The following is a 12,607-nucleotide window of genomic DNA, read 5'->3' as shown; positions in this document are numbered from 1 at the left end:
GAGCAAGGACATGGTTCAAAATAAAGATCTGCCTTCATACTCAGGACAAAGTACGGGAGATGTTAGGAGGACAAGTGTAGGCTGAGAACAGCCTATGCATAAACACAAACTGCCAATAATATTCAATCATGTAGTACATGAGTACTCGCATAAATATTGCACAAAGATGCTCAAAGACAGGCCGTAATTCATAAACAAACATAAACGGACACTTCATATGGTTAAATCCCTCCATAAACAGACACGAACACACCATGCACGCAAACAAACAGCAGCCACAGCAACGTGCCCTTTAGTCAGCACAGCCTTTGATGCAAAAGTGAAAAGACAAGCACGCCACGCATTACTGTGCAATATGCAGCGCCCTCCTTCAAAGCAGCAGGGCTCCTCCCAGTTTCCCATGCAGCAGTGCAACACTCATGAATAAAACAGACGCCTGCCCCTCATTGCCTCTGATTAGACAAACTTGGGCTCCCAAGCCAGTATCGGTCAAATTACAGCTACATCTCAACTAGGGCTAAGTTTACTCAAGATGATTTTACCGACAACATAGTACAATTAAAACACTACATGATTTGAATGCATTTTTCTTGCAGCCTCAAGTCTCCTGAAGACCGTGTCATTAGACTGGTTTCATGGTATGAATGTACGTTCCTTTGAGATGTCAAGTGCTTCGCCTTGAAAGCAGACGAGAGAAGGCAGCTTCAGTCGGGGGAGGAATGAAAGAACAGCTGTTATGCCAGACAATTCACAGATCACACGGTAGGCAGGTATCGCATTTGCATTTTTGTTGCTTATGAAATAAATGCAATCAAAACACTGCTGCTTTTAACAAACAAGTGAATACGGTGAAGCAATCCACTGCGCATAATATTTAATAAAAGTATCCTTCTGCATTTTCAAATCTATTTTCAGGCATAATTTCTAAGAGATAAATTAATATGATTAAGATCAGCAGACTGTATTGTCAGAGGACAGGGAGTGTTAGAACTCGCAAAGATTAATAAGCTATTGACAAACATTCATTTTTGTTGGCTGAGGCTGTAGCATTGTGCAGTTCTTATTATAAAGCTTACTTTACCGGTTAAAGGTTTTTGAGTGTTTTATAAAAAAAGTCTCATATGCTCAAAGCAAACAGTGTAAAATATTAAAAAGGATTCGCTCAATTTTATTTTAAACCTGATGTATTTGAATCAGTTCCATCTTATTTAAACTATTTTGTTTTTTAAAGAAGAATACTTCATATACTAAAATATATAAAAAAAATGTATAAAAAATAATATATATATCAGTTTTGCTGCTAGTGAGGTGGTATATGGGTATGGTTAGGTGGTGTTAAGGAGTTAGAGATGGGTCAACAGTGTAATTATAAATGCAATTACAGAAATTAATTGCAAATTAATTACATATAGGTATTTTTAAAAATGTAAGTACAATGTAAAACATATGTACATAAGCGCAGTGCATCAAATGATTCAATTAAACATATATAGTATGTATTAAATACAATGTGGTTAAGGTCAAATAGGATAGGTGAATAAGTAAAAAATTAATAAATAAATAAATTATATATATATATATATATATATATATATATATATATATATATATATATATATATATATATATATATATATTTTTTTACTAATAAACTGCTGTTTATTATTCTGTGTGTGTGTGTGTGTGTGTATATATATATATATATATATTTTTTATTATTATGTAAACATGACTCATGCATGCAGTAACGAAGCTCGCTCAGCACTAATCTCAACCTCTTTGTTAGCTTTTATTGCATGCATGACTCACCATGCTCGCTACAATAGAAATGTCACATCTAGAGTCAGAGTTCTTGACAGGAAGTGACATTTCTGATAGCTCCCCATATCCTTACGTACTTGCATAAAAACTGCATTTGGTAGCTAGCACTATATTATGTATAAAGTCTATGATAGACATTCCTTCACTGTAACAAGACTGCTGACAAGCAGCTTCCTAAACAGCTCTAGACACATAAACAAAACTCAAATCTAACAGACATCAAAAACCAGTGAGGTATCAGAGAACAGGACTGCGACCACAGATTCATATTTAAACCAAAATTACAAACAGGGCTGGGCTATATATTCATTAATATATTCATGCATATCTTGTCAGTAAAGCCTTTTTTTTTTTAACAGATTTAAATCTCTATCACCTGTTTTCAAATGTAGTGCATTCAATACAGGTGGTGGACATTGACTGCTAATCAAAAAACTGGCTCTACTGACTAAAGGCACATGTATATATCGCTAAATATATATATACCAGCCATACATTACCAATCCTCATTAATAGGAGTTCATACACTACCATTCAAAAGGTTATTTGTTTTTGAAAGAAGTTTCTTATGATCAGGCTGCATTTATTTGATCAAAAAACTGTTTAAAAGTACAAAAATATATAATTTTAATATAATATTATTGTTAAATAATATTCATATTAAAAAATCAGCAGCCATTAGTCTAGAAAGCATTCCTATATTCAGATTTAACGCTCAAGTAACAGTTATTACTATTATAAATATTGAAAACAGTTGTAGTGCATAATGTTTCTAGCATGACACATTTGAAGATTTTTTTTATTTAAAAAAAAACAGTATTCATTTGAAACATAATTCATCTATTAATACAATTCTCTTTACTGTCCCTTTTGTTCAATTTAATATCCTTGCTGACAAAAGTTACAAAACTTTTGAATGGCAGTGCATACTCCATTATTTCAAGCTTTAGCAGCAGGATTGTGTGTTAAAGTTTTAATTTCATGATTTTTGCTAGATAGGCTACAGTGATGAAAAAGTTATTTGAATTTGCAAGCACATTTTTCAACCCCTGTTCCACTTTTTGTCAGGGATCCGACAATTCAAACACTGTAATGAGCAGATGCTGTATTAAAGTGATACTGCAGACTGTCTATAGGGACAGATGAGGGAGCTCTGTGCTAGCTTTGAAACAGCAGGTGTCCCATAGGTTTTTCTTATCAAGGGCAGTGTGGTCCGTCTGAGCAATAACAGATCCACGAGGAATGGAAGTGCAAAACAAGTCAGTTGTAAGGGATTGATACAGATATGTATCAGGGCTTTTGCCAAAGCCTGCACCAAATTATGCATGAGGCTCTGAGAGAGATTGAGCACAGACCATTCACATGTGTGTTTACAGGATACATTTTAGTATTCGTGCAGTTGCCTACACGAGAGACGTGATGCAGCTTACCTGATTGGAGTATCGCATGCTGACGTTCCTCTGATCCTGCCGTGGCACATAGCGATGGATGGGGTCGATGTCTTTTGGGCTGATCAAACCATCCACTGAACAGCAAACACAGAACAAAATTACTGCTCAGTTCACATGAGCTTTAAACGAAATCTCTGCATTTTTAACCCAGGCAAGGCTTTCGATTTGAAAAGCAAGCCCTTTCCACAGATTACTAATGTCTCTGCTGGTCTGGATTTCACTGCATGAATCATTGTCTACAATATGAATCATTCCGGGTGTGCAGCATGGTAATAACATTGCTGAAAAACAATATTTTGTGGGGAAAATCATGTTAATACTTAATAAGAATAGTTATTAGACTTAGAATTTGATATTCGCTGAAAATCAAACTTAATGTGGCACGATCAGTCAGAAGATACAGTGGAGGAGAAGATTAATGAATAATGACTTCCATTTTCTTTCTGTTCCTCATGAAAACGGCTTCAGAAGACTTGGAAAAATACTGAAAAATACTTTGTTTTCTTGGCCTTTTTGAAAGCAGCCCCCACATTCACTGTATGGAAAAAAAAAAATCACCTTTTGGACTCCAAAGAAAAAAGAAAATCTACCCGTTTCAAAGGAAGTGATGGTAACTAAATAATGATAACAATTTCACACATAACTACTGTGTTTCATAAAACACATTCGCTGACCTCCTTTAATGCAATCCCATTATTTCTTTTAGTTTATAAACCATTTTGTCGACTGCTTTCAGTGAGACCGCAGTGGTTCTGGGTCTCTTTCCTTTTGAAAAATGTGAGCAAATGGCATAAAGTCACTGCATGAATAAATAAAAGAACATCTATGTAAACTCTTTTGCTGTGTGTCTATGAAACAGTCCTGACTCCTGGGCTCTGGATGGATCTGAAACTCACCCAGCAGCTTAGCAATGTTATAGAGGGCCTGTCCCCAGAGGAACAGCATCCCATCACGCCCTGAGTTGCTGGGGAAGCGTTTCTGGCTGCCATGATTCTTCTGTTCAGCCTCTACAAAGTCTGCCGGCACATAGTAATATTTGGGAATAACAGCGTGGCCTGTGGAAAATCAAATTAGACAAAATTTAGAGAGTCCCAGAGTCTTGTGTATGTACATGAGACGGTTCTGTGGTATGGAGTTGGATGCTGCTAGCGGTTATGCTGTCCCAGCCGTGCTAAAAAAAAAAAATATACGCCACTGTTCAGAAGTATGGCGTCAGTAAAATTTTTATTGAAAGAAATTATAACTTATTCAGCAGTGATAAACTGGATTGATCAAATGTTACACTAATGATGTTTACATTTAAATAAACACTGTTTTTAAAACAAAAAACTTGTAAAGTGATGGTTCACGTGAAAATATTTTATTCTGTCATTAATTACTCATCATGTAGTTCCAAATCCTTAAGACCTTCATTTAATTTCGGAAATACAAATGAAGATATTTTTGCTGAAGCTCTCTGACCCTTACATGTTCAAGGCACAAAAGCATCACAAGGACATTATTAAAATAATTTATGGGACATCAGTGATTCAATCATTATTTTACAAAGCTACAAAAACACTTTGTGTATGTATATGGATACAATATCGTATCCTTGTACATACAGCGCATTGTTTACATACGTCATCCCATCCAAAAAGGCTTTATAGAGTGGTGCAGAGGGGACAAATTATTGAATAAAGTATTCTATTCTCATAGCTCAGAAAAATTGTGTTTTTTTAAGGATTATTTCTGGATTATTTTAAGGATGTCCTTGCTACGTTTCTGGACCTTGCTGTCTATGGAGGGTGAGAGATCTCTCACAATTTTTTAAAAATATCTTAATTTGTGTTGCGAAGATGAATGAAGTCTTACAGGTGTGGAACGACATTAATGAGTGAATTTTAGTTTGGGTTTTTTTAATTGGTCAAAATTTGTTTGAAATGAAAACTTTAAACAGCAGTACAACTTGCTTGTGTGAACGTTACTGTTATGTTGCTGGATGTGAGTGTTGGAAATGAGTATGTATTTATTAAAAATGTAAAAATGAAGAGATAGAAACCCCTGCAGTAAAAGCATGTAATCAGGCTGACAGCAGAATCCAAATTCACCTTTTCTCTATCAACCATAATTTAGTCAAATAAGCCGAGGGCTCATCTGTATTGGTGAGGCTCAATGGAAGCAAATGAAAAGAGCTGAACTAGTTATTAAGTTGCTTATTGTTATACTTCTAAAGACTTGTGGTCTGAAGGACCATCAGACAGCATGTTTTGTGTGTCTGTGGGGAATCACTGGTGTTCTGGTCTGTTTAAATAATGAGCATCTCCACTGTTGTGCACTTGACTGAGACACGTCTGAGGAAATCACGCAGCCCGGGAGAGACGAATACAAAAGGACCACTCTAATAAAGAGTAATGGGAAAATAACAGTCATTGGCAGAGGCTGGAGGACACTGGCTGGCAAACAGAGTCCATCACAACGTGACAAGCTTTGGCAGTTTGTTCAAAAAGACGCGTGCATGCATGTGTGTGTCCGCAAGTTACCCTCGAAGGACTGGAAGATGACAGCTTCTAGCAGTTCCTGGTACTCTTTGACTTGAGCAGGATTTCCCCTAAACACACCTGAACAAAAGGTCAACAAAAGGGAAATTATAGAACACTGTATCCACATCCTACAGATACCATGGTTCAGAGATGGCCCAGAGCTCCAAGCTCAGCATGTGGAACACTTAAAATATTTATGTATTTTGTACAGAATTTTGTTATCACATACAGTGGAAAATTGTAATTGGTTTAATACAATAAATATGTTTGTAAAATACTGTCAAAATATGTGATTTTGCAAGTAAACTATGAATTAAAGTATTCCAATAATTACAGTGGTAGCCAAATGTTTTAAAAGAGTAGCATTTTAGTAGAAAGTAGAAAACTTTTGCTGCAACATCTCCAATGTGCTTTAGGAAACCTACCTGCAAAGCTAATGCAAAAGCTGTTTCAAATGCAAAGGACGGTTACAACAAATATTGATTTTCTTTAGAAATTAATTATGGCACTATTTCTGACAGCATCCTAATTTTACAAGTACCTAAAACTTTTAACAGTACTGTAGCTTTGCAGGTAGGTTTCTTGAAGCATCTTGGAGATGTTGCCACAGTTCTTCTGGATTTAGACCGTCTCAGTTTTCTTTCTTCATGTCACTTCAGACAGACTGGATGATGATGAGATCAGATCTCGGTGTGGAGCTCTGGCTGTTGTTAGACTCCTTGTGCAAACAAAAATCTCACTGGATTTTTACAATTATTGTTAAAATGAATGTGAACTGATATTAAAAAAAGTGAACTGATATTTTCCACTGACACACTACAACAAAAGATAGAAATAACTGACTTAGCTGGTAAAAAATGCTTGTGTAGAATACAGTGTTTTTACAATGAAACACATAAGTAGTGCTATGTGCATGAAACCATATTCATCAACCTTACCATCAATCATCATATAGATGAAAAATAGAGGAAACTCGCACTCGATCCCATCAAAGAGCTGAAAAACATCACAGAGCAGAGAATAAAGAAGCGTGTACATGGGAAGTCATTAAAAAAACATCATGTAATGATCCAGCGACATCATTACTGTTCAAGTGTGTTATTATTTACCGAATAAGGAGAAGATATATATGAATCCCTCAGTTTACCTGTGCGTTTTGCAATATGGTTGTTAGAATGAAATGAGCAAAAAAACGACATGTTCAAGTGGTTAGTAAATTTTCTGTGCCACACAACTTGTACTTTGACTGATTTACAGCAGTATGTTACCTGCAGCAAAATGCACATACATAAAATGGAAGCCCTTCAAATCACTGAGAGGAAATGCCAGACAACCTCTGTTTTCCAGTTTCGACAGTTCAGGAAAACAGAAAACAATTATGTTGAAGTAAAGTATAGCAGTCAAGCAGAAACTCCATTAAAAAGCCATAGTGCTCCGACTCTCTTTCCCTAGAGCTGGGCCATGAATCACTTGGGTTTGAAATTAAAATCAACTCAGATGTAGAGATGGTTTGCGAGTGTGAAAAAGCAATGATTAATTCAAATTATGTGACTGCCGCTTGTTTTATCACATTCATTTAAAAGTATAAGTCAACATTTAAGTGCCTACAGATGCTCTGGAAAAACTGAGAGCATTGCTTCTCAAACAGGAATTTGAAATTAGGGCTGTGTGGGCAGATTGAGTTTACTAAGGGAGTAATCCATCAGAAACATTTGTACCAATATCTAACCAAATAAATAGAGATTAACACAAACAATTTTGTGTGGGCCTGTTTGTGCTCACGGTGCATTCTGATCTGTCGTTTATTGCACGCAATCATACCACATTTAGCAACCCACTTTCCAAGCTGCAATTAAAACTTACGAAGCTTATAAGCTCATGCATTCACAATATTCTCCCTATTCATGACATGAAACGTTCAGAATACAATTCCGTGATCCTCTTTTCATTGCTGCCAATTATATGACAACCTCAATTCAAATGATCTGTCTTCAGAAAAAAAGAAATCTTGTGAGCTGCTTAAGAGGTACAAAATCTAAAGCACACTTTGATGGTTGACAGGGAACAAAATGTCTTTCAACCTTTCCCAAATGTAATTAAGACTTTGCTATCTCCGCTAGCAATCTCGGAAGACAATCGGCGTGGCATTAGGAGATAAGAGCGAGAGATTAGGATGTAATGAAATAAAGGCTGTTAATTGGACTGGTCTCGCATCATTGGCATATCGTGCATAAACTGTTTCAGGACAAAAATAGGGCAACTTCTAAAACTGAAAGGAAATAACTAAATTAATCTACTTTCTAACTAACAGCGAAAAACATTTGATAAAAAAAGGGAAGTTTTCAAGATAATAAGTGGTTTCTTAACACCGGTTGAGCCAACAGGCTTACATTAAACCCCGAAAGACTAAAAATAAAATACACTGTTTGTTCTTTTTTTTCTTCTCAGTAACAGCTTCTATAAGCACCCAGAGAAAAAAAGAGAGAGAGAGAGACAGAGAAGCGTAGTCAGAGAGGAGATTGAGATGGAGGGGGGTTCTATGAGGCAGATATATTAAATAAATGTCTCCTGGGCGGAAAAGAGCAGACATTGAGGCCTACTCACAGTAAACAAAAGGAATCTCATGGGTCTTTGGCTTCACTTACCACAATTACTTAGTGAGACTATATCATTCACCAGAGGACATTCAGTCACTATGAGATATTCAGGCTTGAAATCCTCTGCCTTCGTAACTTAGTTATGGGTTTAACAGAATGGAAACTCCAACCACGCAGAAGAGCTTGTATTTGTCTGAGTATGACAGGCTGATAACACGAAGATATCAAGAACATAATTAATAATACAATGACTTCATGTATCTTAAAAATATTACATGCACTGCTTTCTGCCTATAAGAAAAATTATTTTGCACTGTGCTGCTTGTTCAAGGGTATTTTTTATCATAAATAAGTCATAATAAAGCAAAATTTTCAGCAGACTTTACTTCAGTTTTCACTGTCACATAATCTTTCTAAAATTATTCAAATTAGTTGATTTTGTGCTTAAGAAGCATTTCTTATTGCTAAAAAAGCTGCTTAATATTTTTGTGAAAACCATGATACATTTCCAAGGGGTTATTTTACAAAGAAAGTTAACATTTTATAATAATTATTTAATTTAACTTAAATATTTAAAATAACATTACATCAATATTAATAAAAATACTAACTGCAAACTATTTATTGATACACAAAGGAATAGCTTGGTATAGCCACAGTATTAAAAACGTCCAAAACAGGTTGGTACTAAAGGCATAGTTCACCAGAAACATAGTAAACACATTGTTAAAACAGTCCATGTGACATCAATGGTGAAACTGTAATTGTTACTGGTGCTATTGCTGGCATAGAACTTTGCCTTGTTTATGAGCAGGGGAGTGCAAACGCATGCATGGTGGTACACTTGAGAATGGCAGCAGACCCTAACATGGAAGAGAAGAACTGTTAAAGTCGTTATTTTTGTTTTCTTTGCACACAAAAAGTATTCATGTTGAATCACTAATGTCACATCAGGGTCTTTTGCACAGCATAGTTCTAGAAACTTAGTTACAGGAACTAGCCAACAAGAACATGAAATTTTCTGTGACAACTTGCAGCGTTTCATATCATCGAGGCTGAGAAAGGAAAACAACGCTGCAGACAGGTAAATGCTGTTATAGCTATTTCTATATTCATGGAATAAATGTTCACATGGCTTTTTAAAAATGCTAGGTTGTTTTGTATGGGTTTGGCCTATCAGTGGACATTTAGGTCACTGGTAGCTCCAATAAACTTTAAAGTAGGAGCTTATTTAATTCCGCCAAACTGGGTTCCTTGTACTAAAACTGTTTCTAGTTCCTGTGTTGTGAACACCAATAAGATACTTCCCCCAATAGTTTTAGGAACTCTGAAAAGGTTCCCCCGTTGTGAAAGCCCCTTTTTAACAATGTCGACTACCTTCCTGGGCCTTGAATTGCTGTCTAAGCAGAGTCACAGAGCTCTCAGGTTTCATCTCAAATATCATGATTTGTGTTTCAAAGATGAGCAAAGGTCTTACGGGTTTGGCAGGACATGAAGGTGAGTAATTAATGAAAATATTTACATTTTTGGATGAGCCATCCCTTAGAGGGTGCATGAAGTAATAAGGTAGATGCATTGATGAAACATTTGGTCCTACTAAGAGACCTTTTCTACTTTTACTTCTCATTTCCCTCTACTTGTGGGCTTGTTTATTGTGGGAGGTCATCTGCAGCAGCTGATGTGATGATTTGCTGCGGGTTAAATCTCTCCCTTTCAGATTTCCGAGTCAGACGCAGCATGTTCCCAGGCTAATTCTGGAGTTAATATCCTTGCAGTTCAACCCAATCAAATGGGATTTACCCACGGCCCTCGCATTCTCCTGAGAGATAGATAAATAAGCGAATCTGCACCAGATTAAAAGATGCGTATAAAAATGCCTGAATGCCATTTGTTAGATCTGTCACTAACCTTTATAGCAAAATCTCTCTTTCTGAAATAAAAGGGCTAAACCTGAGGCTAGTCATAACTTATCCTAAATATGGGGAAAAAAGCCCTTTTCATTTTCCTTTTCCCTGAATTTCTTTTCTTCTCCACCTTCTTTCATTTCAGCTAATACACTAAGCACACTCACCTTCATCTCGGCAGGTTTGTAGTGCCTGCGGTTCTTGTCCTCATTGGCGGTTCTATAGCCGTCCCGTAGAAAGCGCTTGAAACCGTACTTGCCCTTCAGCTTGCGGACTATCTTGTCCAGAGTCTGAGAATATAGAGCATCATCATCCACGGCAAACGCAGGGTAGCTGATGCAGGGCAGGAGGGCCGAATCGGTGTTCTACACGACAAGAGCACTTGCATAAGAAAGAGACATTGAGTGACTCACTGCTCTTCTATTGAATTTGCTTTCCATCAGGAAATATCGAGAGAACCCAGGGTTAAGTGACCACTCTCTTCCTGAGAATGGGCTATTTTTCTACATTAGCCTCTGCAGTTTTAATAACACATTAGTCAGACTCATTGAAGAGGCTCTAATACTAGTGACACATAAGCCTATACACTTCAAGCGACGGAATCCAACAACCTCGCTCAACTTTCAAAGGAAGAACATTTCTGCATAATGCACGGCCTTAATTTGGCTTAATCATCATAATTTACCTGTTCTAGCAAAGATTACTTTGTTATCCATTAAAATCAGCACAAAGAAGAATTATGTGTGGTTAATGGACATCATGAAGAACGGAAAGGACACTGTGAGTTGACAAATCCAGGGCATTCGGATGGCATTAATTTCTCAACGGATGCTATTAAATGGATCAAATTACAAGAAATTATAATTTTTTTGGAAAAAAAGAGATGGATATGCTATGAAAACATGAAGTTTCAATGTGTTTTATAATAAAACTAGTTCATAAGTTCTTGGATTTTTAAAACAAATGTATTGATGCATATCTATCTACCCTCCTGGCTTCAGAAATTGGGACGCTCCCCACATCCATTCCCCCGCTAGAATCATAACCAAATTCCTCAATGTCTGATCAATACTGTAGCTCATTCCAACTAGGCTTTTCTAAATCATTTACTGCAGCACTAAGCAATAAATTGCAAAGTGAATTTCTATCATTTGTAATCAAGTACCCATAAAAAGAGAGATCTTAGCTCTAAAAAAGAATAGCTAAGGATTGTTGCAACGGGAACACATACATTGACAGTACCACAGTTCAAAGGTGGACAATGGTCATGAAAAAACTAAATTAAGGACATGTTTAATGCAAAAGCCTAGACTAGCATTACTGTATAAGTGGACCTCTGGGAAAAAAAAAATGCTTAAAAAAAATCATGATATGACCCTTTTAATAATGGATGAGCAGTTTGTATATGCATAGTAGGCAAAAGAACTCACATGGGAACGAGACTCCCTCGGCAGGAGGGAGCACAGAGTCTGTCTGTTCCTGTTATGAGCATCCAGATCCACAAAAATGACTGACCAGGAGCATCCCTGCAGGGCAGAGGTAAACAAACATCACAAATCAAACGTTATAATGGTCATCTTGACACTTCCGTTTCATTGGTGGAATTTTAACAGTGTCTGTTACAGGTGATAGTGGGTCTCTCATAAAGTCAGATAATACAAATTTGCTTACAAGCTCCATATTAGAAATGTAGATGCTAGTCCTGCACAGGGTCTCCTAAAATCAAGCCAACCCTCCTTTCCCCAAAACCACATAATTATGCTTCTCTGATGCAGCATTTACTAAAAAAAATAGTCAGATTTCAGAGATTACTTTGGGCTTGTGGTGTGTCACACAGCAACAGTTCCACATCATTTCCTGAAAAAACCTTGAAACCGCCAACCTCACCATCCCCAAATGAGATTCACAATTTAAACTCCGCTCGGAGGCATACTCTACACCAGCCTAGACTGCGACTGCCACACACGTTTAATAACAAAAACTTCAACTTTCTCTCTCTCTCACACACACACACCTAAATATGCATATGTCCTCTTTAATAATAGATAAGCAGTTTGTACATGCACAGTAGGCAAAAGAAATTGCATGGGAACATAATATATAAAATGATCTAAATAACACATACACATTTCGTAACACATAGACATTATATATATAATTTCTTGATGCTCTTTAAAAGACACACTTTTAGCAGCTTATTTTTTCAAGAGACCACAGTAAGTGGCAGCTTCTTGGTCATCAAGAGCCATCCAATCAGAACAAACTATGGCTTCTCTGTTTTCTCTGCATTCACCTATCCATTTAAACTGAAA

General features: G+C 36.6%; 1 protein-coding gene across 3 annotated transcripts in view; it reads right to left on the bottom strand.

The window, feature by feature from the left end:
• The window catches only part of phkb (phosphorylase kinase, beta), a 59,615-nt gene that overhangs the window by 23,271 nt on the left and 23,737 nt on the right, over positions 1-12,607 (bottom strand). For all 3 annotated transcript variants that reach the window (XM_043244735.1, XM_043244734.1, XM_043244736.1), the window contains 6 exons: positions 11,726-11,821; positions 10,463-10,660; positions 6,733-6,790; positions 5,795-5,872; positions 4,169-4,327; positions 3,252-3,346 (listed from right to left, as the gene is read on the bottom strand). In XM_043244735.1, coding sequence (XP_043100670.1) covers positions 3,252-3,346; positions 4,169-4,327; positions 5,795-5,872; positions 6,733-6,790; positions 10,463-10,660; positions 11,726-11,821 — 684 coding nt within the window. The remainder of the gene's footprint in view (positions 1-3,251; positions 3,347-4,168; positions 4,328-5,794; positions 5,873-6,732; positions 6,791-10,462; positions 10,661-11,725; positions 11,822-12,607) is intronic.

This window comes from Puntigrus tetrazona, chromosome 7 (genome assembly GCF_018831695.1).
Source record: "Puntigrus tetrazona isolate hp1 chromosome 7, ASM1883169v1, whole genome shotgun sequence".
Taxonomy (NCBI): Eukaryota; Metazoa; Chordata; class Actinopteri; order Cypriniformes; family Cyprinidae; genus Puntigrus; species Puntigrus tetrazona.
The sequence above is the reverse complement of the archived record's forward strand: the minus strand, read 5'-3'. Positions and strand labels throughout refer to the sequence as shown.